Source organism: Panthera uncia, chromosome B4, assembly GCF_023721935.1.
Source record: "Panthera uncia isolate 11264 chromosome B4, Puncia_PCG_1.0, whole genome shotgun sequence".
Lineage (NCBI taxonomy): Eukaryota > Metazoa > Chordata > Mammalia > Carnivora > Felidae > Panthera > Panthera uncia.
Window position 1 is genome coordinate 19,603,126 of NC_064809.1, and position 25,099 is coordinate 19,628,224.

A 25,099-nucleotide genomic window follows, 5' to 3' on the forward strand; every position below is an offset into this window, starting at 1 on the left:
TCGCTTTCACTTTTCACCCTTTTTCGTAAAAGCAAAAATTCTTTTTGGATTTCTTTCAGTTAGCAAAAACAGTTATTAATGTAAGCCTTTTGTCAAATCAAAGTGGCATAACACAAACTTTCGAAAAATGGGAGATATCTGTCATAATAAAAAATGTGAGTGGAGTGTTATGGAACATAATGAAAGGAGGGATTACCTTTGCCTAAGGAGTTGAATAAAACATAAAAAGGGATTATAGGGACTTTGCAGAATAACTAGGAATTTGACCTGTGGAAAAAAGGATCATATGATAATTCCACTCAGAGAAAGTAACATAAACTAATATAGTAAGTGCAAAGGAAAGGTGGTAGGCAGTTCCCAGAATAATAAATAATCCCGTGTGGCTGGAACATAGTGGGATTTAGGAAAGGAAAAAAAAAACCACGAAGGAAATTTTGTGAGTGATAGGAAAGGAAATTTTCTAGAATATCTGTGTAGTATATCTAAATTTTAGAGAACTCATCGTGTTGACTTATTATGTTGTTAAGTTTTCTACATGTCATTAAATACATAATGGCCAGTTTTTCTATTATTTTGTCACCAGATTCTTGTTTTTATTTTTTGACCTCTCATATTGTAGCAATCAGTTCCTCATTTCACTGACATATGCATTTTGTTAATAAAATAATGAGTGGCATATGTCACCTTTAAGTTACCTTTTAATAATTTTGAAGAAATGTGAAGAATTGTAATAGTTTTGAAGAAACAGATTTTTTTGAGCTGTTTTTGAAGTTTTCGGGGATAGAGGCTTGTATTCAGAGTCAAGGAATCCTTTATTTAATTTAATTTTAATTTTTTTTATTTTCAAAGATTTTATTTATTTATTTATTTATTTATTTATTTATTTATATGTTTATTTTGAGAGAGAGAAAGAGAATCACAGGCAGGTTCTACACCCAGCACTGAGCCTAACTTGGGGCTTGATCCCATGGGATCATAACCTGAGCTGAAATTAAGAGGCAGACGCCTAACCAACTGAGCCACCCAGGCGCCTCTAAAGATTTTACTTTTAAGTAATCTCTACACCCAACCTGGTGTTTGAACTTACAGCCCTGAGATCATGTCACATCAGGAAGCATTTATTTTATAAAGCTACAATTTCCAGAGAATAGTTGGTAAATGATACATGTGTTCTGTCTATATACATACTTTTGAAGAGTCTTTATTTATCGATGACCACGAAGAAATGAATGTTTGTAAGTATAGGTAGGACCATAATAGACCAAACAGAGAAACAAAAAACAAAATAAAAGCATGGTGTCATTTAACTATAGAAGCTTAAAGGTGGAGGAATACTTAGAAATTGCTAGCCCGACTTCCCTTCAATCTTTTTTGAAAGGAGTAGTGGTGAAATAGCTGTCAAGAGAAGTGTTGATCAATATATTTAGCATCTGGTGGGAAAGTTTGAAAGGACTAAATATGCTCTCTGATTGGGGGATTCCTCATTAGTACCATTTAAAAAGCTAGGTTTCAGAGAGTGGAGCTAAACATTCCATATATCTATCCATTCATTGGGCCAACGTTTATGTATGGCATGCCCTGTTATCAGGCACTGCTGGAAGCATAAGGAATACATAAAGCTCCTACGTGGTAGGATAGATATGTACACATCAATGATTGTTAGATAGTGTAGTATGTGCGAGGATTAGAGAACACAGAGAACGTTTACTTAGCGTAGTGTAACAGTGCTGAAGAGAGGGAAGGTGTATCTTAGAAAAGATTGTAGCTTCTCTGAACTTTGAAGAGTGAGAAGTCTCTGGGTGTTGGCTGTGAGGAGAGGAAAGAGGAGGGAGTGCGACAGTAGCTATTAATTTGACAGACTGGAGGAGCATAAAAGCTCTGAAGTGGGAAATAGGGAGGGTTGAGAGGGAGAGGGTGAGGGAGTGAGAGTAGTATAGTGGTGAGGGAGAAGGGCACTATTGCTAGGAGTTTGAGTGTGATATGTAAAATGCTGAGAGATTCTCAAGGGCCTCCTGTGTCCTGTTAAGGAGTTTGAGTTCTATTTCCATAAAGGGTTTTTAGATTTACTTGGGGAGGGATGTACTCAGGTCTGCCATCTAAAGGATAGTGAAAGGAAGATTGGGAGAGGGAGTGTAGAAGAGACAAGAGTTACTTAGACACTATTTAAGCTTTTGCAGTGTTCCAGAGGTAATAATGAGGGTCTGAAGTAGGAGAGTAGTACTAGGAAGGAAGAAGGGGCAGATCTTTTGGTAACATATGAGAGGTTTGATTGACTGGGTGTGATGACACACAGATGAGGGAGGAAGAGAAAATCAGATTGGCCTTTCCGTTTCAAGAACTTAAGTACTGAGCACATCATCATCACCTGAGATAGAGTCTATATGGAGTCATCAAGTTAATTGACTCATTTCTTAGAACAAAGACACTAAGCTTTAAATTCTTGGCAGATGTTGGTGGGACTTACTACTTTGTTTGTAGAACAGATCTTGAATCTACAAGTTGTTTGCCAGCATACATTAACAATATGATTATAAGACTCCAAGATAAAATTCACATTTCTGCTGAAGCATTGAATATTTGCTTTTGTATATATCTAATATAATACATGTTTGTTTTTGCTTGGCACTCCTAGTAACTCAAATGAACACGTAATTTTTTTTTTCTTTTGTGGACATTTGTGTCGTTTGGAAAAGGAAAACAATCTTGCAACCGTCTCTATAGAAAAATCTTTTTGCCCTTTTTTGCACCTCTGCTGATTCTCACTTTCCCTATTAGGCTTCTCTGTATTATAGTGTTTGTGTCTCTCCCCCGCTTGCCAGTACACCCATGTATACGTATTCTGTTTTGTTTGGTATTGTTTCTCATTTTCTCAGGGGATAGTAAATTATTTTTCTTTTTATTTGCTTTTCGTGTATTTGTGCTTTCGTGTTCAGCCTCATTCTTCATTGCCTTCTTTCAACTCCGAGGCTCAGGCAGTTTTATTAAGCAGGGTTTATTAAGGACTGTGGAAGAATGGCAGTGTACTTTCTTTCACTGTTATTTCTTCCCTCCTCTTTTCAAGGCAGCAGTCCAGTCTAAACTGGAAATGCCAATACACAGTGGCTAAGTTAAGATTGTTCATGGAAGTAAACTTAATAATCTCACCAACATACAGATTGCCAGTATCAGGTTTTTTTCATGTTTGTTTGGTGTCTTGGGCACTCCTAGATGATAGATGCCTCTGTGGTATAATCTGCTAGGATAAGATTCTGTTAACATCTGTACTTAAAGGGAAATTACATTGCTAGGCAGTAGTTTAAAGCAAGGCAAGTCATACTTGAGAAATTTGGTTTATTCATAGGAAAATAAATGATAACAGAGTTAGAGTTAAGATCAAAAACTTTATCCTAGTCAGAAATTAAATTGACTGAAACTAGCTAAAGTACAAATAGGGTTGGCTGTAAGGCCAGTACAGTAGGTATTCCTGCAACATATATGGGGAGTTGGACCTGGAACTAGAAAGTCACAGGCTGACTACCATCCATTCCAACTTTGATGAGGGTCCTACGGTCTCTTTTCTGTCTGTGGTCTGTTCTTGTTTCCACATCATCTCTAATTCCGTGTCTCATTTTATCTGAGTTTCCTACAGGTAACTTGACTCAGTGTCCAAGTTCTAAATTTTTAACAGAGTAAGTATGGTCTAGGTACTTGGGCTTCGAAGCCATTTTCACCTAGAAAAACATAGATGCCTAGTTACCATTCCATCATTAGCCTGGGTGGCTCAGTCGGTTGAGTGTCCAACTCTTGATACTGGCTCAGGTCGTGAATCCCAGCATTGGTGGCATCTGGCACCATGCTGGGTGTGGAGCCTGCTTAAGATTTCTCTTCTCTTCTCTTCTCTTCTCTTCTCTTCTCTTCTCTTCTCTTCTCTCTCTTCTTTCTCTCCTGTCTTCCCCTCTGTCCCTTTCCCCCACTCTCACACCTTGTCTCTCTCTAAAATAAGAAAAATAATAGGAGCACTTGGCTCAGTCATTTGAGCATTGGACTCTTGATTTTGGCTCAGATCACAATCTCATGGTTCTTTGATTGAACCCCTTCAGGCTCCACACTATCAACATGGAGGCTGTTGGGGTTCTCTCTCTCTCTCTCTCTCTCTCTCTCTCTGCCTCTCTACTGCTCATGTGTGGTGTCTCTCTCTCTCTCTTGCTCTCTCAAAAATAAATAAACTTAAAAAAGAAAATAATAATAAAAAATTAAAAACAATTGAGCACAGACAGTTTCTACAAAAGACGCTGGAGTTTAGGTGCTCTTGTTTACCTTCATGTCTCGTAAATATTCTATTTAAACAACTAGGTAAAAAAGCCTATAAACTGTTCCTGATGTACCTGTGCCAAATTGCATATGCTTATTCTTTAATTTTATAAAATAGTGTAGTGTTCTGCATAACCTTCTTGAGAATTTCTATCTTTTTTTTTTTTTTTTTTTGCAATAAATTAAAATTGTGTTTAATAATTCACAAAGGAGTTTTTGGCCGGAGGGCCTGGGTGGCTCAGTCATTTAATTTATACATATGACTCTTGGTTTCAGCTCAGGTGATGATCTCTCAGGTCCGTGGAATTGAGCCCCCTGTCTTGCTCACAGTGCAGAGCCTGCTTGGCATTCATTCTCTCTCTCTCTCTCTCTGTCTCTCTTCTCCCCCCACTTCCTCCCCAAATAACACCCCCCTCCCCAAATAAATAAATAAATTTTAAAAAAGAAAGGAGTTTAGGGGTGCTTGGGTGGCTCAGTCAGTTAAGCGTCCGACTTCGGCTCAGGTCATGATCTCACAGTTCGTGGGTTCGAGCCCCGCGTTGGGCTCTGTGCTGACGGCTCAGAGCCTGGAGCCTGTTTCAGATTCTGTGTCTCCCTCTCTCTCTGACCCTCCCCTGTTCATGCTCTGTCTCTCTCTGTCTCAAAAATAAATAAACATTTAAAAAAAAAAAAAAAAAAGGAGTTTTGACCAGGTTTAAAAAGAGATGATTTAAGATCACTTGATGACTTCGTAAAAAACAGATCCAGGGACAATTGTATGTTGGGATGTTTTTTCTCATTATATAACACTAGCATATGGAATTAGGGCATAAACTGTTACTGTACTCTATGACAGCATGGAATCATGCTGAATAAAACTGAGTAAACTGATCTCTTTGAGTTGTTTGTTTGTTTGTTTGTTTTTAACTTTTGTTTTTTAGTTTATTTTTTTTCAGAGAGAGAGCAGGGGAGGGGGCAGAGAGAGAATCCCAATCAGGCTCTGCACTGTCAGCACGAGCCGGATGTGAGGCTCACTTACTGTGAGATCATGACCCGAGTCGAAATCAAGAGTTGGATGCTTAACCGACTGAGCCACCCAGATGCCCCTGAGTTGCTTGATTTTAAAATAGTAAATCTTAGCAAAGTGTACCAGGTGTCCAGGAAGACACTTTGAAGCATGTCCGATTTTTCTAAACTAGTGCTTCTTTACATTTTTTGGGTCTTCGGGATTCTGGTAAAATGTAAGATTTCTTTCTACAGAGTAATATACATCTGAACTATAACAAAATATTTTACATATACTTTCTGAAGGATTATAAGAATACTGCTTGATACTCAAATTCTCTGCTTCCCTGTCATAGGATTACCAAATTTTAGATTACCTTGAATAATAAATAATTAAATGATTGATTTAATAATTGACATATTTAAAAATAATACATTTTAAATGTATAAACATTTTTAAATATTTGGCATTTAAAAAATCTGTAAGCATGAGTTATAATAATGCCAAATATACAGATTTTATTCTTGGCTCTTCTCTTTGGATGACTCTTTTTTTTTTTTTTTTTCTTTAATGTTTATTATTTTTGAGAGAGCGTGAGCAGGGTAGGGGCAGAGAGAGAGAGGGAGAGACAGAATCTGAAGCAGGCTCCAGGCTCTGAGCTCTCAGCACAGAGCCCGATGTGGGACTCGAACCCATGAACTGTGAGATCATGACCTGAGTCGAAGTTGGATGCTTAACCGACTGAGCCACCCAGGTGCCCCTGGATGACTCTTAACTATGATGTTTATGTCATAATTTTCCTAACCATTCCCACATTACCTAGCTATTTTTCTGTCGTAATTTAAAGCATGACAAGAAACTTGCTTCACCAACCCTTTTATTCTGTGTTTAGATTATTTCCTTTGGCTAGAACTCTAGAGTTAGAATTATTGTGTCATAGATTATACCTGTTTGTAAGGTTCTGATAAGATTGCCTGTTTGTTTTCCACATTTATATAGCTAATAATTTATGAAAATGCCATTTTTACCACACCATTGTCTGTATTCATTTTTAGAATCATAGTCTACATTTGCCAATTTGATAATAAATGATATCCAGTTATTTGAATTTTTGATTACTTGTCAGGTTGTCAGAATAATATTTCTTTTTGTATCTGTTTTTGCCCATTTAGCTCTTAAACTGTTAGGTATTCTAAAGTTATGTACTCTTTTTATTTTTTTTAGGTTTACTTATTTTGAGAGAGACAGAGACAGTGTGAGCTGGGGAGGGGCAGAGAGAGAGGGAGAGGAAGAATCCCAACCAGGGTCTGCACTGTCAGCACAGAGCCTGATGTGGGGCTCAAACTCAAGAACTGTGAGATCATGACCTGAGTGAAACCCAGAGTCGGACACTTAACCCACTGAGCTGCCCAGGAGCCTCTAAAGTTATGACCTCTTTAAATAGTGATAACAAATTTTTGTTTGTATATACCACAGGTATTTTTTTCGCTTTGTCTTCATTTTGGTGCCATAAAATATTCATAGATACACAGTTACGCCTTATAGTTTTTTTGGGGTGGCAGTAAACAAGGTGATTAAAAATGGGATCTTTGCAAAGTAATTAAGGTATATAGGGTTAGAGCCGATCCTTGAATAACACAGGTGTGAACTCTGCAGGCCCACTTACATGCAGACTTCGTCCAATCAGCATGATACAGTACAGCACCTAAATGTATTTTCTCTTGTGAGTTTTTGAAAAAAGTTTTTTTTTAATGTTTATTCATATTTTGAGAGAGAGAGCACAAGTGTGGAAGGGGAAGAGAGAGAGAGAGAGGAAGACACAGAATCCAAAGCAGGCTCCAGGCTAAGCTGTCAGCACAGAGCCTGATGCAGGGCTTGAACTCACGAGCCATGAGATCACAACCTGAGCCGAAGTTAGATGCTTAACCTGCTGAGCCACCCAGGCCCCCCTTCTTATGATTTTTTTAAATAACACTTTTCATCTGGCTTACTTTATTATAAGAATACAGTATATAATACATATGCCATGCAAAATATGTGTTAATCTGCTCTTTATGTTATTGGTAAGGCTTCTGGTCAACAGTAGGCTATTAGTAGTTAAGTTTTTGGGGAGTCAGAAGTTATACCTGCACCTGCATGGGGAATCATCGATGCTTCTAATCCCCTTGTTGTTCAAGGGTCAGCTGTATAGAGTATGCACCAATTAACAGTGTTACTCTTGTTTTATACTAATCTCTACACTTGAGCACAGAGCAGCTACCTGGGACTAAGGAAGTTACACATCACATTTACAAAATCATTCAGCAAGCTCCAGAAAATGGACAGAGTAACCCTTACTCTGGCTCTTTCTCCATAGGTGGTTAAAATCTAATTATTTTCTGCATGTTGTAAGTGAGACCTATAAGGCAAAGTGATACAACTTCTCTTGCAGTTTTCAAAGTTACATGGAGGATGAAAATGACTTTGCTCATTGTCAAAGACTGTCTGTTAAGAGGGAAACTAAAAACCAAAACGTTGAAATTAAAATATGTAAGGATCGTCAGAAGTGAATGTCTTTTGTGCAAGAGTACACACATGGTCCATTCTTTTTTCATGAAGAAAAGAATGGTTGAATTGCATATCTGGATATGTTGACAGTATTTTTTCCACAGCTATGGAAAAATTGATATTATATTGTATCGTATCGCATCATATTGTATTGTATCGTACTATAGCAGACTGGTCTCTGCCTTCATTCATCCTGCAGCATGGAGGCTTTTTCATGGTTATCTTCCCTACTGCTGGATCAGGCTTCTGTTCTGTCAGAAATATTTTTATTAGACCAAGTTATATTCAGTGCAAGTCAAAATTTATTAACTTGTTAGAAAGGGAAATGGCAAGGTGACAGTAGAATATACAGGTTGAAAGAGAGAGGATGGAAATGGGGAGGTCATGTAAGTTGGGAGGCCCATAGCTTATAGTAGTATTTTAAGAGAAGGAAAACTTGAAGTTTTATTTTACAGGATCATATAAATATCATGTACATATTTATAATTACAAGGAGTAATAAGATGATCAGAGGTGCCAGATACAGGAAAAAACAAGACATCTAAGAAGAAAATGATAAGGATACATTTGGGTCTGAAATTAGAACAATGAGATTTCATCACCCAACAGTAATGTCAGCAGCGCCAGGTAATAGGAAACCATGAAATAGTGTCAAAGAGAAGTAGAGTGCCTAGCAACAAGTTCTGATTGTCATCAGGTTACTATTGCTGGGGGGGATTTTTCTCTAGGTACAAAGTTGTAGAATACAGTTTGCCATTTTTTTAAATCCATGATGGGTCTGATTTGTTTTTCCCTTTGGAAGTTCAAAGCATTGGCCTGCTTTGAAATTGTGACTACCCAAATCCCCAGTTAACACAGCATGTGACCTTTTTTTTTTTTTTTTTTTTTTTTAGGGGATAAGCCAGGTACCTTTTGTATCTACCTCCTCTCCTCCACAAGGATGAGGTAACAAAGTAATATATCTTAGCTGCAAAAAGTCTGGTTTGAAAGTAGGCTACTAAATCGGTGTGCTGTGTGATACTGGGGGCATATAGATCTTTATAACAGTATAAAATAGTTTTTATGCTTTCTTTACAAATTAATTTACTTTTTTGAATGTGTTGAATACTTTTTGTGTCACCTCATTTCTTCTGGGTTTTCTTCACATAAGCATTTCATTGGGGTTTTTACCTTTATCTAAGCTCTTGATGGATCTGTTTTGTGCCTAATAATAAAGAACAGTTTTAGGCTTTATGTCTAATTTTATTATTCTAATGTTTTCTAACTTTTTAAATTATGCTTACGTGAAGTTTTCGTTTTTATTCTACATATTATAACAATATAAGTATTTGGTTTGGAAATTGTCACATGTAGAAAATAATAATAGAATGAAACTACTTCCCATCCCTCCCAGTTCATCACCCAACTCCAAAACATAACCAACTCCTAGCCAGTTTTTCATACAGCCTCTGTATTGGTTTCCTAGGGCTGCCTTAAGAAAGTACCACAAACTGGGTGGCTTAAAACAACAGAAATTCATTCTCTCACAGTTATGGAAGCTAGAAGTCTGAAATTAAGTTATTGGCGTTGGTTCCTCCTGAGAATTGTGAGGGAGCATCAGTTCTGTGCCTCTCTTCCAGCCTGTTGTGGTGACAGGAAATCCTTGGCATTCGTTGGATTATGGATTTATCACCCCAGTCTCTGCTTTTTGACCCCACTGTTCTTCCATTGCCTCTGTGTCCTCAAGTGGCCATCTTCTTATAAGGACCAGTCATATTCAGTTAGAGGCCTGTCCTACCCCAGTGTGACCTCATCTTAACTAATTATATCTGCAGTGACCCTTTTTCCAAATAAGGTCACATTCTGAGTTACTGGGGTTATTAGGACTTCACATACCTTTTTTCAGGGACACAGTTCAACACATAGTAATCTCCCCCCCTTCATGTTCTTACCACATGCAAAATACTTTTATTTCATCCTATCATCTCTCAAAGTCTTAATTGATTCTAGCATCAGCTCTTAAATTCAGAATTTTATCTAAGTATTAATAATCTCAATGAGATTGTTCCAAATCTCATTCTGAATCATGTAAATCAGATGTGGGTGAAATTCTGGGTATGGTCAATCCTGAGGCAAAATTCCTTTCCATCTGTGACCCTGTGAAATATAGGAAAGGTGTCTGCTTCTAAGATACAGTGGTAGGATAGGTGTAGTATAGATAGTCCCATTTTAAAAGGGAGAAGTTAGAAGGCAAAAAGGGGTTACTGGACTAAAGCAAAGCAGGTTTGTAGCTCAACAGGACAGTTTTTAGGTTCTAAGATTGAGAATAATTCTGCGTGGCTTGATGCTCTGTCCTCTGAGCCCATTGGGGTGGCCTTGCCCCTTGGTCGTCTTCTAATGATACTATAAGTTTAGGTTGAAGGCCGGAGTATTAGGGGTTGTTTTTGGAGGGGAGAGAGGGAGAGAGAGAAGCGGGGTTCACCCAAAGCGGGGCTCACCCGAAGCTCACCCTAAGGGACTCGAACTCATGAACTGCGAGAGCATGACCTGAGGTGAAATCAAGAATCAGACGCTTAACTGACTGAGCCACCCAGGAGCCCTGGAGTATTAGGTTCTTTGCTTTCACAGTGTTTGTGTTCCACCCCAGCGTTTAGCTGTATCTGTTCACCAGTGCCACAGAGGGTGGTTTCTCTTCCTGCTTTTCACTTTACCACACTTTTAAGTCCCAAGTTTGTTCTGCTTGCTGTGTGACAGGCCAGTGAGTCAAGAGGCAAGATGTGGATGTAGAGAAAGAGACTTGATTCTGAACGCCAGCAGACCAAAGAGATGGCAGACTATTGTCCCAAAGAGCCAGTTCCTCAGCTAGAGATTTGAGCTGCTTTTATGTTAAGAAGAGGGGGAAAGTGGGAGGGAGTTGGAGTCAAAAGGCGACTGATACCTATAGACATCAAGGAAGGTCAAGGAACTTCATTGTTCTTGGTCAGTTTGTTGTTGTGTATAGGAATCTGGTCATGTTGTTCCTGTAAATCTTAAACACAGCATAGTCATTTATGTACTTCCTTATCTCCTCTGTCTCCTCGGGTGAGGTAGATTTTGGATTTTAAAAAGCAGGTTTTTTTCAAATCTTAGCTGTAACATGCCTATGTGCAGGGCTAAGCAGAAGTTTCTGTTTTAGGTCATGGCAGCAAGGGAAATAGAAACAATATTGAGTCAGACACGCTAAGTTTCTTCCTGGTATGCTTTTGTTTCTCCCTTAGTGTTAGATTGCCTTTGTTTGTTATTTGATGTTTTGGGCTTGGGATTTCTCTGTGGTTTTGGTCCACCCTCTCTCTTTGGTAGGCCCTGTATGTCTGGGCCTCACAGTTTCACCATTCCTTTCCTCCTCACCATGGCAGACTTATATTTGTGTCTTTGGAAAGACTTGTGAGGAAGAGAACTTTCTGCTTCTACCCCCAGCACTAGAAGACCTCTTAATTTTATTACTAACAGGGTTGGGAATTTGGGTTTGAGAATTTTTCCTGCCCCTTGCCTAGGTGTAAAGAGTTTTTCCTTTGTATTCCTAGTCATGGTGGGCCTTACCCATGTCTTGGATGTGACAGGGCTTGCTCTAGTCCCCCAAATGCTTTTGAAAGGAGTGTTTGGGTGAGAGGTAGGATTTCATATCTTACCATCAGTAGAGTCTGATCCTCTTCTTCATGCCTGAACCTCAAGGGAGATTTTTTCTGGTGGTTTTGTCTCCTTGGTATCAGTCTTCCCCGTGAACCCCTCATAAAAGTTCATGTAGTAGAGCCTGTGAGTGAGTGAGAACTCTTTTATCAGTGGTTCTAGTGGTTCTGCAGTATCATATTAGCCCTCAATCAGCCTTTAACAACAATGTATTAAAATTTTAGCTGATTTCTTCTTACGTGCATGTCTTTCTCCATGTCTTCCCCTTTCTTGCTGTATCCGTGGTGGAGAGTCTGAACATTTTGTGGTTCTTAGGAAGTTGGGGGGAGAATATGTCTTCCCTTGGATTTCACGCTACTTGGTTGCCTCACAACAGCACATCTTTCAGTTACAAGAAGAGCTGAATTTTTGTAGTTTAAGTGGCTTGTTCAAGTTATATTTGGAGTGGTGCTTTCAGCTACTTCTTAGGTGGGGTTGGAATTTGGCCCCAGAATCCTTTTGATATGAGGCCTGTTTCTTTAATTTAAAAAATTAGGTTCAAAGGACTGTGTGTCCTGAGCCTACTGGCACTGTCATGGCAGATTTGCTGAAGAAGACCCCTGGCCTTGTGGGATTGGCTGTATGTGAGAGTCCACACGAGAGGTTAAGAATATTGGACACAAAGATTCTTGACATTCTTGAGCAAATTCCTAAAAATGCAGCATATAGGAAATATACAGAACAGATTACAAATGTGTTTGTATGTGTATGGTTACAGTGGAATCAGATGTTAAGCAGTTAGACCAACTTCAGGGTGGGCAACTGGAAGAGGTGACTCTTCAAGCTGAAAATGAATTAAGTCTGGCAGGAAAAATGATATAATGAAAACCATGGGAGCCTTTAGTGGAAGAGCCTCCTGCCAACCAGTGGAAATGGCCAATGTAATTGTCATTAAATGACTAGTGTATTGATGGGAAACTGATGTAATTAAATGTTCTGTCATACTAAAAATAAATAAATAGTTCGGTTAAAATATTACTTTTCTAAAACAGGGAAAACTTTTTAGGCTATGAATTTGCCTCTTGAGTATAGCTTTATTCACATACTTGACATTTTATTTAGATATGATTTTGTTTGGGAACAATTTTTCAATAATCCTCAGTTATTTTGCATATTTTCTTCTTAATCTAATAGCTAATATTTAAAAATTATCAAAATATTAGGGTGCTAGTATGGCTCAGTTGGTTGAGCATCCGACTCTTGGTTTCAGCCCAGGTCATTTAAAAAAATAAAATAATCAAATTACTTTTTTCTATTTTGATTCATGTGTCTGGGGGCTCTCTTGTTCTCCCTCTCTCTCTGTATATGTATATGTATATACACACATTTACGCTTATAATTGTACCTTCCTGATGGATTGACTGTTATCGTTATAAAATATTCCTCTTTGGGGCGCCTGGGTGGCGCAGTCGGTTAAGCGTCTGACTTCAGCCAGGTCACGATCTCGCGGTCCGTGAGTTCGAGCCCCGCGTCAGGCTCTGGGCTGATGGCTCGGAGCCTGGAGCCTGTTTCCGATTCTGTGTCTCCCTCTCTCTCTGCCCCTCCCCCGTTCATGCTCTGTCTCTCTCTGTCCCAAAAATAAATAAAAAACGTTGAAAAAAAAAAATTCCTCTTTATCTTTAGTAATGTTTTGTTTCAAGAGTCTATTTTTTTTCTTTTTGTTTTTTGTTTTTGTCCGATATAATGATAGCTACTCCAGCCATCTTATGCTTGCTCTTTGCGTACTATGTCTTTTTTTTTTTTTTTTTTTAATCTTTTTAACTTACTTGTACTATCAAATCTAAAGTATTCCTCTTGCAGACAGTGTATGGAACTTTCTTTTTTTTAATCTGGTCTATTAATCTCTGCCTTTTGATTGGAATACATTCACATCCAATGCTATCATTAATATGGTTGGTTTTATGCCTGCCATTTTACTTTTTGTTTGCATTGTCTTATGACTGCTTTGGTCCTCTCTTTTTCTTTTATAGTACCTTCTTTTACCTTAAGTGGGTATTTTCTAAAAGTGTACCTTTTTCATTCCTTTCATGATTTTTAAATTATATTTTTTGGGGTTATTTTCTTAGTGGTTGCTCTAGGGTTTGCAATATTTATCTTATCAGAATCTAGTTAACTCCAGTAAGATATAGAAAATTCATTCCTGTATGTCCTATTATGTTTGTATAAACTACAAACAATAATATATTGTTAAAATTATTGCTCTGTTAGGGCACCTGGGTGGCTTGGTCAGTTGAGTGTCTGACTCTTGATTTCAGCCCAGGTCATAATCCCAGGATTGTGGGATCGAGTCCCCCTTCGGGTTCCATGCTGAGTGTGGAGCTTGCTTGGGATATTCATATTCATATTCATATTCATATTCATATTCATTCTCTCCCTCCCCCTCCCCCTCTCTCAATTTCTCCCTTCTTCCTGCCCCTGCCCCTCCCCTGCTTGTGTGCTCTGAGTCTCTTTCTCAAATTAAAACATGATGATTGCTCTATATAGTCTTTTTTTAAATACATATTAAAAAAAAAAGTTTATTTATTTTGAGAGAGAGAGAGTGGGTGGGAGTCAGAGAGAGAGAGGAAGACAGAATTGCAAGCAGGCTCTGACAGTGCAGAGCCTGACACGGGTCTTGAACCCATGAACCATGAGATCATGACCTGAGCTGTAGTCTAGAGTTGGACACTTAATCATGTGAGCCACTGAGGCCTCCCCTTATCTTTTAAAGCTAAGAGAAGAAGACCACAGATATATTTGTATAGTGTGTGTGTGTTGCTAGATATCTTTGCCATTTGTGTTTCTCTTCATTTCTTCATGTGGGTTCAAGTTACCATCTGGTGTTACTTTCTTACTCCAATATATCTTTATTCCCACCCTCTTTAATTGTGTTGTCATTGTGAAATATATTACATTTCTCTGTTATAGGCCCAACAGTACAATTTATGGGCATTGTTTTATGCTTTTGCCTTTTGAATTAAGAGAAGAATGAGAAATATTTAATCATACTGTCTTTTATCTTTTTCTGTATAATTACCTTTGTTAGAGCCTTTTATGTGTGTTTATTAATTGGCCTGTTAGATTTATTTTTTAAAGATTTCAGCTCTATTGAGGTAAAATTGGAGCTCTTAGACTGTGTATGTGTGTGTGTGTGTGTGTGTGTGTGTGTGTGTGTGTGTGTTGTAATTGTTGTGTAGTGTCACTTGATTTTAGCCTAAAGAACTTCCTTTAGTATTTCTTGTTAGTCAGGATTGGAGCAACAAAATATCTGTTCTTGTTTGTTTGGGAATGTCCTTATTGCATCTTTATTGATGCAATATAGCTTTCCTGGATATTGGACTCCTGGTTGATAGTTTTGTTCTTTAAGCTTTTTGAATATCTTATCCTGCTGCCTTCTGCCCTCCATTGTTTCCTTTGAGACTTCAGGTGTTAATTGTATTGTAGTTTTCCTTGCTTGTGATGAACCATTTTTCTCTTGTTGCTTTCAAGATATCTTTGTTTGTTTGTGTGTTTTGGCTTTGACCAATTTGAGCGTGGATCTCTTAGTGTTTATCAAGATTTTTAGAATTGTAGATTATTGGTTTTAACCAGATTTGGGAAATTTTCAGCCATTATTTCTTTAGATTCAGTTTCTGTCCCTTTCTTTCATCTCTTTGTTTTCTCATACGTATGCTGGTGTACTTAATGGTGTCCCACATTTTTTGGAAATTGTACTTCAGGTAGTATAATCTAAAGAAGTCCCTTCTTCAGATTGTATAATCTTTATTGATCTATTTTTTTTTTAAGTTTATTTATTTTTAAGTAATTTGTACACCCAGTATGGGGCTCGAACTCATGACTCCAAGGTCAAGAGTCACATGCTCTCCCCTCAGCCAGCCAGGCACACCTTTATTGATCTGTTTTTAAAAAAAAAAATTTTTTTTTTTAATATTTATTCATTTTTGAAAGGCAGCGAGAGACAGAACGCGAATGGGGGAGGGGCAGAGGGAGAGGGAGACACAGAATCCGAAGCAGGAATCCAGGCTCTGAGCTGTCAGCATAGAGCCTGACGCGGGGCTCGAACTCACTGACCGCGAGATCATGACCTGAGTCAAAGTCGGCCACTTAACCGACTGAGCCACCCAGGCGCCCCATTTATTGATCTGTTTTTAAGTCTGTTGATTGTTTTCTGACTGCCAACTCAAATCTGTTGAGCCTCTTTAATGAATTTTTTAAACTCAAGTATTTCCATTTGATTGAAGTCTTTGTCTTCCAAGTCTAACATCTGGGTCCCTCCTCAAAGACAGTTTCTAATGTCTACTTTTATTCTTGTGTGTAGGTCACACTGACCTGTTTCTTTGCATGTCTTGTAATTTTTTTGTTGAAATGGACATTTTAGATAATATAGTCACTCTGGAGAATGATCCTTCCTTCTTATGGGTCATGTTGTTTGTTTTGTCATTTATTTGTTTAATGACTTGGCTGGACTAATTTTCTTTTTTTTTTTTTCTTTTTTTATTTTTTTAATTTTTTTTCAACGTTTTTTATTTATTTTTGGGACAGAGAGAGACAGAGCATGAACGGGGGAGGGGCAGAGAGAGAGGGAGACACAGAATCGGAAACAGGCTCCAGGCTCTGAGCCATCAGCCCAGAGCCTGACGCGGGGCTCGAACTCACAGACCGCGAGATCGTGACCTGGCTGAAGTCGGACGCTTAACCGACTGCGCCACCCAGGCGCCCCTGGACTAATTTTCTTATGTCTGTTTACCCAACAGTGTGTAACTTCAGGTGGCCCTGCTCAAATGTCCTGGGGAAAAAAAAAAGGCCTGACTTCTTAGGGTTGCCTGTGGATCAACATAAACCACTTATTAGTCAAAGATTGTGTTTAAATTAAGCCCCTTTAGCTAGTTACATATTCACCCTTTATCACTTAATATATATGTGATTTAGAGATTATTTTCTAAGGAGATCTGAGGTTCTCTCTGTCGGTTGTTCTTGAACATGTGCAGCCTTAAGCATGCATGCAATCTTTCAGACCATCACGTATGAGTGTGATTTTATTTTCAAGTCTAGATTTGTAGGAGTTGCCTCTGGGTCACAGTAACTTACTTTTCAGCCAGTTTTTGGTCATAGGTTGTACTAAAGCCTTATGAGCCTTATTGGCTGATGGATCTGTGTGTGGCTTTAGGGAATGCTTTTACATCGGCCTCGAGTCCCACTTGGATTTTTCCTGAGTGGGTGCAACCTAGTTCATGTACATAGCCTTCTATATCCCCAGGGATGAATGTGATCCTAGGAGGGCCCTTATTTCTTGTCTTTCTCTCATTCTCTCTGTTAATTTTCAGGCTGGTTTTACTTGTTTCTATTAGTACCTTGGAGCTACCAGTCCTGTCTTAATTGCTTGCCACCAGAGTGATTGATTGATTGATTGATTGACTATTTTTAATGTTTATTTATTTTTGAGAGCGAGAGAGAGGTAGAGGGACAGAGAGAGAGAGAGAGGGAGACACAGAGTCTGAAGCAGGCTCCAGGCTCCGAGCTGTCAGCACAGAGCCCGACGCGGGGCTCGAACTCGTGAGCAGGGAGATCATGACCTGAGCCGAAGTTGGACGCTTAACCAACTAAGCCACCCAGGTGCCCCTCCCCCAGGGTGTTTTTGACAGTGTCCTTAAGCTTCTCCACATAGTCAGTCCTCTCAGGCAAAGCTGTTGAGCTCTTTGTTCTGAAGATGTTCCATACCCATGTGCCTTTCTGAGAATCTCTACATTACTGCTCTGGAACTGGGGGTGGGGATAGCACTCTGCTTCTGAAGAGACACAGGTACTCCAGCAGTGTGCTGGGAGGAAGAAAGGGTATAGTAGCCCCCTGGTTTTCTCAACCCATTTCCTCCTCTCATGGAACTTCCATTCTACTAGCAAGATGGGGTAGGGATGATAATGGCCTCAGGACCCTTGGCCTGTTGTTAGGGTGGGATTCTATGAGTGAGAGCTACCAGCTGTAAGTAGGATGAGAGTCACTGGAGACTGGTTCTTCTAGGGTAAAACGATAGCTTCAGACTAGGAGCTGAGGGGAGAGGGAGCCTTATCTTCTCAGCCACACCCACCCAGAGGGGAATTTCCATCACAAGAAGCTGTGTGTGTTGTAGGGTGGTGATGGGAGCAGATCATGCCTCAGATTCTAGACTCTCACTGTTCTTAGTGAGATTCAGTACACTTTTTCAAAAAACAAATTTTCCACTGTTTGCTGCATGTCTTTAGGATAATTTTCAGAGACTCTCTCTCTCCCCAGTGCCCTCCAAATCTTGGAAGTGGAGAGGGGATCCATGGAGCTCTGACTCCACCATTCCAGGAGTCTGGAAGTCCTTCTCTCTCTCTCTTTTTAATATTCATCATAATTTTTAGTTTTATTGAATTGTCAAAAGGTGGTGTCTTTTCACTGTTTTGGAAGTTAACTGAGAGATTCTTTAAGGCCCACTTGCATATTTTCCATGAATTTTGCTGTATAAAATGTTACTGTTTCAGTCTGCTCTTTTCTTTTTTTAATCTTCTTGATCATTTGTAGGTTAAAAAATGTATGTTACAGTTTCCCATTGTAATTGTTTGATACTTTCTTTTTGTAATTTGAACGGATAGAGATGCTCTTATTCACCGTGTCTGGTTTGGTTTTGTTGTAACTTGGGGTTTTACTTGTTAGAGGTATAAAATAATTAAGACTTTTTTTAATGTTGATTTTATTTTATTTTTTTTAATTTTTTTTTTTTTTTTACATTTTATTTATTTTTGAGACAGAGAGAGACAGAGCATTGATTTTATTTTTGAGAGAGAGAGGGAGACACAGAATCTGAAGCAGGCTCCAGGCTCTGAGCTGTCAGCGAGGAGCCCAATGTGGGGTCCCAACCCACGAATGGTGAGATGGTGACCTGAGCCGAAGTCAGATGCTTAACCGACTGAGCCACCCCGGTGCCCCTACAAAAATTATTTTAGGGACACCTGGGTGGGTTACTCGGTTAAGTGTCTGACTCTTGATTTTGGCTCAGGTCATGATCTCACGGTTTGTGAGTTCGAGCCCCATATCAGTCCCCGCCCTAACAGTGCAAAGCCTGCTTGGAATATTTCTCTCCCTCCCCCTCCCCTCCCCCTCCCCCCCCTCCCCCTCCCCCCCATTCTCCCTCTCTCTTCCTCCATCCCTCCCTTCCTCCCTCTCTTTCTGCCCCTCCCATGTGCTCTCTTTCAAAAATAAAACAATCTTTTAAAAAAATTTTTTAATGTTTATTTAGTTTTAAGAGAGAGAGAGAGAGCACAAGCAGGTGAGGGGCAGAGAGAGGGAGACAGAATCAGAAGCAGGCTCCAGGCTCCAAGCTGTCTGCACAGAGCCCAACGAGGGGCTCAAACCCATGGACCTCGAGATCATGACCTGAGCTGAAGTTGGATGCTTAACCGACTGAGCCACCCAGGCACCCCCAAAAATAAAATAATCTTAAAAAAATAATTTTTCTCAGTCTGAATCCTTGTATTTCAACAGAGGAGTTTAAATTAACTTATCTGACTAGATACTAGGCTTTTTTGAGAACTGTGTTCTTGTAAATATTGTTGAATTGTGTTATTCTGGCACCACAGTGCATAACGGGGGAAAGCTCTCTAAGTTTAAAAATATATGTGGTCCCACTGAAGTTGGCTAACTTATACCTTGTTACTCTTCAGAAATTGGTTTCCTTTTAAAAGTGTTACCGATTTTATGTAGACATTAATTTTTGTATACTCAACTTCTAGTCAGCTGATTAATTTTCATTATACACTGATACTCATAGATTGCCATTTATATAGTTGAGTTGTTCATGAAAAGGTGGTACTGTTTATCAGCTATTTTTACCCGGGAAAAGGACCAGATGTAAGTCAAAGTCGGTGGCAGTGTTTATTGGTCGGTGTCTCCTGGGGGCATCTCTGACCTCCTTAGCGGAAATGTCTTCCCTGCAGGCTCAGTCTGTCAGGTTGGCAGGCTGAATGACAGCTCAAGTAGGATTCTTGTGAAGAGCCGAAATGGCTGTGGTGCCATATGATGAGCCATAAATTTCGCTCATCATACAGGACCATGCTTCATCTCTTAGGTCCCAACTCCTTGTGTCAAACTCCCGTAGATATGCTTACTTCCAGCAGAAGAAAAGACGAATCTTTTTTTACACTCTTGTCACAGAAATCAGTTGAATATTGGTGAGGAATTTTTAAGACCAAGGTATCGGAGGCTAAGTCCTGACCCCTGGCCTTAGTGCCTGTGAAGATTCTCGCTGCTGTGCAGGGTATTGGAGCCTAAGGAAGACTGGATCTTTGTGAAGTTCCACTAGTGCTGTTTACCTCTCCTTGTTTATGTCTGCATGTTGGTAAAAATCAGATTACTGACAGAAAAAATGAATTCATGTTTTGAAGTAAAGTAGGTTAGACAGTAAACCTAATCTTGACTTCTGAAGATAATTGTAAAATTCATTTCTTTTTTTTTTTTAAATGTTTATTTTGAGAGAGAACGAGCAGGGGAGGGGCAGAGAGAGAGAGAGAGAGAGAGAGAGAGAGAGAGAGAGAGAGAGGGAAACACAGAATCCGAAGCAGGCTCCAGGCTCTGAGCGGTCAGCACAGAGCCCCGACGTGGGGCTCAAACCCACAAGCCATGAGATCATGACCTGAGCTGAAGTCGGCCACTCGACCGACTGAGCCATCCACGTGCCCCTAAGATTCATTGCTATAAGAACGCTTGTAAGGTTTTTGCTTAATTTTGTTTATTTTTTCTATCCTAAGACTTGCTACATTTGTGATGAACAAGGACGAGAAAGCAAAGCAGCTACCGGTGCTTGCATGACATGTAATAAACACGGATGTCGGCAGGCTTTCCACGTGACGTGGTAAGTATGCTTCTATCGTCGTACAAAACCTAAATTCTTGTGCTTCGTACAAGGAAATACCTTGTAAATTAAAGGCTTAGGTACTCAAATATTTACAGTAAATTTAATTGGGATGATTTCTGTGTTTAGAGTTTCTTCTAATAAAGATGATTCTAATAATTGAATTTACCAGAGCAGATTTTCAATAGGTGGATTCTGGTTCTCATGTTTTATTTAGTTTCATTTTGTTTAAAATATCGGTGTTTGTTACCTAACCTTTGATTTGTTGTTAGGACTGAAAGAGCTGATGTAGGTAAACTTAGTGCTGTGCCTTCAATATTAGTAAGGATTTTAATCAGTGATCGTGTTTCTTCACTGCATGTTTGAAGGTGGGGGAGAGGGGGAAAGCAGTCACTATCATATTCTCAGTATTCTGGTGGCTACTTCTTAAGAAGTTACTTAAGATACTCTTTTGGCATAAAATTTCAAGAGTAAAAATTATCCTAAAATAAAATATTCAACATAATAGACAGCAGTTCAAAATTAAAGTTTGGGAGTAATCCAAGGACTTGTTACTTTTAGGAAATAGTCTGTATTTAGCAGCCAGTATAGGCACATGCTTTATTTCCTGAGCTTTTAGTGTATGGGTTTAAGAAGTCCATTTTAGATTAATTTTGGGGAATGGAAAAGACTTTTGGTTGTATAAATTCTGTTATTAATGAACTTAATTTTTCTAAGATGAAAATTCTTTCTTGGGTAAAGATATATGCTAATACTACTGTAACTTTGGAATGTTAAAAGTGGAAGGCCAAATTGACAAGATAATGATTATAAACTTTAGCACTTTGTGGGTTTTTTTTTAAATGAATATCATAACTTTAGGATTTGATTCCATTTCTTCTATTGTTTTTGACTGGAAAACACAGCTTATGTTTATCTTGCCTCCTGTATGGTTCTATGAACTGAAGCATTTCCTTGTAACAGTACGTAATCTGCATCTATGGGGCACATCCCATCCCAAGTCATTTCAGTCCTTTAGAAGCCTGGCCTTTCTGTTAGTACCTGTGGTAATAGAGTGAAGAAGTAAAATGGGTGGGAGGTATCTTAAAACAATTTAATGTCTATTTGGTAATGTTAAACATTTATATATATGTATGTTTAAAACATACATAAATCTTCATTCTTACTAGAGGTAGATGGATCAAAAGTTTATTATAAGCTACAAATGTAACTTAAAAAATATGTACTTGATCCCAGTAAGAATAAAGCTTTACATTTCCCCCCTTTTCTCTTAGATGTATAGGGTTTAATTACAAACCTTACATGCTTGGAAGTGAGTTTTAATTTATTTATATATACATAACTGTAGTTTGAGATTTAATGTATACATATTATGTTTTTATATATATTTTTTGGCTTTTATTTTCAGTGCTCAGTTTGCTGGACTACTTTGTGAAGAAGAAGGTAATGGTGCAGATAATGTCCAATACTGTGGCTACTGTAAATACCATTTTAGCAAGCTGGTAAGAATTTATCTTGAACTTGCAAAATTCTGTTTTATAAAAAAGGCATAATAGCTGTTGCTTTTCTCTTGATTTTTGTGTGAAATTGTTTGCTTAGCACGGTCTCTCCTGGGATTTAAAAGATCTAGTAATTCTTAAAGATTTTGCTTTGCTTTGGTTCATTTATAATGATGAATATTATAAAATAAGTTCTATTAATTAATAGTAAATGTTAGGATACATTTAATAGAAAAAGCATGTATAAAGAACTCTATAATCTAACTCTGGTGATTTTTCTCACTTGTTAGTCATCTTTTTTGCTATATTACTATTATTTATTTTCATTTTTATTTACTAGGAGATCGTAAAACTGAAACAAAGCTGTTTTGTAACTTCTTGGTTGAAGATGTTGAGAAACATGTATTTAAATACAACTTTGGGAATATTTTAGATTTTTTCCAGTTTTTACTGTTACATAATAGCATAGATGATTGAGTTGGTAAAATTTGGTTAGTTGTTACATATATTGTGTCCGTTTTCCTTTGAAGGATCGATATTTAATGTCCTAAGTGTCTATTTTTTTAGTCTTCAATGATGACAGATTTGTACATGAAAGTTTAAGTCTTCTTTGTTTTTAATGTCTTGTTTATATTTTTATTAACTTTCCCTTGTGAATGGGGCTATTTTTTTATTCCGTTCTTTTAGGTAAATAGTAAGGGCCTCTTACTAATGAAATCAGCTCATGATTCTCTTCTGGTTCATGCATATAAAATACTTAGATTGTGTAAATATATTGCTTGACATCAAAAACTTTTATTTTAAGGACAAAGAATATTGAAGTGTTTTAAGACTAATTTTGAGATAGTAAAATTGGAAATTTTGCTTTCTAGATGTTAAAAGCATTTTGGAATCTTAGTTTTCTAAATGGAAGATGATATAGATCAAAATTCAGAAATAATGAAAATGGATTATGAGAGTCTGTAAATTGAATTTTCTCATTGCTAGTTACTGACATGTTGTTGTCCCATTTGCTAGTTAGGGAGGAAAAGTCTAATAATTTAATAAGATTATTTACCTACATTTGCATAGAATTTGAATGCCTTTCATAGTCATTTTTGTCTAATTTGAACTAGTTATGGTACCACCCAGTTTTAAATACCTCAAATAACTCTCACTGTCATACTTTATTATGAAATTGTTTAAGTATTTTAAACAGAAATGTGTGCATACTTTTATTAATGCTTTGAGAAATGCATGGGTCTAATGCTGACATTTCCTTTAATTTTTTTCTTAATGAATTGCAGAGACAAGTTTTTAGAAAACTATGCCCTAATACTGGAAGTATGAGATATAAAGGCTTCTTGCTTTTTCTAGTGTGGCAGAAAAGTAACTCTTCAAATATTTTCTTTTCTTTTCTTCTAGTCTTGGCATCCTTCTTCAGTATGGCATTCTCTATTTTGGTTGGAACTCCTTTTCTTTTTTAAAGAAGACAATGAAAATTATAGTTGATTTCTTTTAAGAGGTGGTTTTGTGATAAAGTGACAAATAAGCTCCTGCTTATTTGAAAATATAATCTATTTTCACACATTTTCATAAATGTACAAAAATATGGCATTAATGTTAAATTTAGGTTTAGATTTTCCTTTATAATGCAATAGACAGCATATAGATGGTGTCTAAACTGGATTATATAGTTTGAAATAGCGAGGTGGTTTTTTTTTGTTTTGTTTTTTTGTTTTTGTTTTTACTTCAGTAGACATTTTTAAGTACTGCACACTTGAATTGGTTTAAGCCTAACAGATTATTTAAAAATTTTTTATATACATATACATGTATATATATATATTTTCTTTTTTAGAAAAAGAGCAAACGGGGATCTAATAGGTCATATGATCAAAGTTTAAGTGATTCTTCCTCTCACTCTCAGGATAAACATCATGAGAAAGAGAAAAAAGTAAGTGGATTTGTTGTTGCTATGTATGTAGCACATCTACTTAATAGTTTTTTTTTTTTTTTCCCTTTTTTAGATAAAATTAAGTTCTTGATAGCTGGATTGAGACATGGAAATACTGAAAATTTTTGACTAATTGAGAGTATAAAGTCAAAGAGTAGGTTTAAAATAATGCCATATTTGTGAATATGTTTGTATGTACCTGTTTCAACTGAAAATTTGAAATACAGCTTGACCGAAAGCATGAGAGAGATTTCTTGCATGTGTTACTGTGGTCATCTTGTGAAATCTTTAGGTGACTTCAGCATTTGTGGCTATACATTATTAACTGACTATTTCACATGTAAGTAAAAATCTCATCATCTTTTTCACTTTATAATGGAACAGTTTTGAAGTTCTGTATATTCTTGACTGTTTTTCTCCCCCAGTGGTGCTGCTAATGGTTTATTATTATTATTTTTTTAATGGCCAAATGTAATATCATTTGAGAATATTTTATCTTTTAATAAAGCACTAAAAGCTTGCCTGATACTAATCTGTCTTTTTCTGACTTCCCTTTTTTCTGCTTATGTTTTTATTTATTTTAAAGGATAGGATATGAGTAATTTTTAGTGAACTAATAATAAGTACAGTAGAATCATTCATAGGTTATATTGCCAACATAGGAAAAGGATACTACTGTGAATTGTTTTTAATGAAGTGAGGATAAAAAAGACATCTTCAATCGGAAAGTAATATTACTCTTAAACATTTGGTATAAACTAGTTTGGAACCTTTTCATGTCTGTAAATTCTTAGGATTTGGGAACAGATTTGATTTGAATTTATGTGTGTGTCTTTTTTTAAGGTAAACATTTTTAAAGCTTAAATTTTTAATTTTGAACTTGGGTTTTCAGTTATGAGTGAAATAATAATTATAACTTTATATTTGCCTTTATAGCATTTGTTAGGTTTATATATATGTTTTATAGACCTTATAGGCAGCAAGTGTACATATTCATCTTGATTTCTTTAATGAGGTGGTTTTGTGATAGTGACAATTATAGGGTTCTATTTTGCTGTCTTGTTTGGATTACTGATGGGAAAATGGCAGATTGGGTTTAATTAGCAGTTTTACTAAGAAGTGCTGTGAGATTTTATGTAAGCTTATTTTAATCCACGAATGAGGGATATAGGTAGGGCTCATTGTAAATTGTGAAGAGGGAAGTCTTACTGATGATATTCTTCTCTTCAGCCATTTCATGAGCATTATCTTGTTTAAAGAAGTGTTTGTGGTATGACCATGTTTATCCTAATATATGCCCGTCATGGTTGTTT

General features: G+C 37.5%; 1 protein-coding gene and 1 pseudogene across 14 annotated transcripts in view; both read left to right on the forward strand.

Moving 5' to 3' along the window:
• The window catches only part of MLLT10 (MLLT10 histone lysine methyltransferase DOT1L cofactor), a 235,295-nt gene that overhangs the window by 89,334 nt on the left and 120,862 nt on the right, over positions 1-25,099 (forward strand). For 12 of the 14 annotated variants that reach the window (XR_007456916.1, XM_049626908.1, XM_049626907.1 and 9 more), the window contains 3 exons: positions 20,248-20,351; positions 21,760-21,853; positions 23,691-23,786. Coding sequence is in view for 12 of the 14 variants with exons in the window: in XM_049626908.1 (XP_049482865.1) it covers positions 20,248-20,351; positions 21,760-21,853; positions 23,691-23,786 (294 nt within the window). In the remaining 2 variants the exon portion in view is untranslated. Of the gene's footprint in view, positions 1-20,247; positions 20,352-21,759; positions 21,854-23,690; positions 23,787-25,099 lie in introns of those variants that run through there. The other 2 variants (XM_049626914.1, XM_049626916.1) reach the window with 2 other exon arrangements.
• On the forward strand, positions 5,870-13,385 carry LOC125920021 (NADH dehydrogenase [ubiquinone] 1 alpha subcomplex subunit 5-like; annotated as a pseudogene).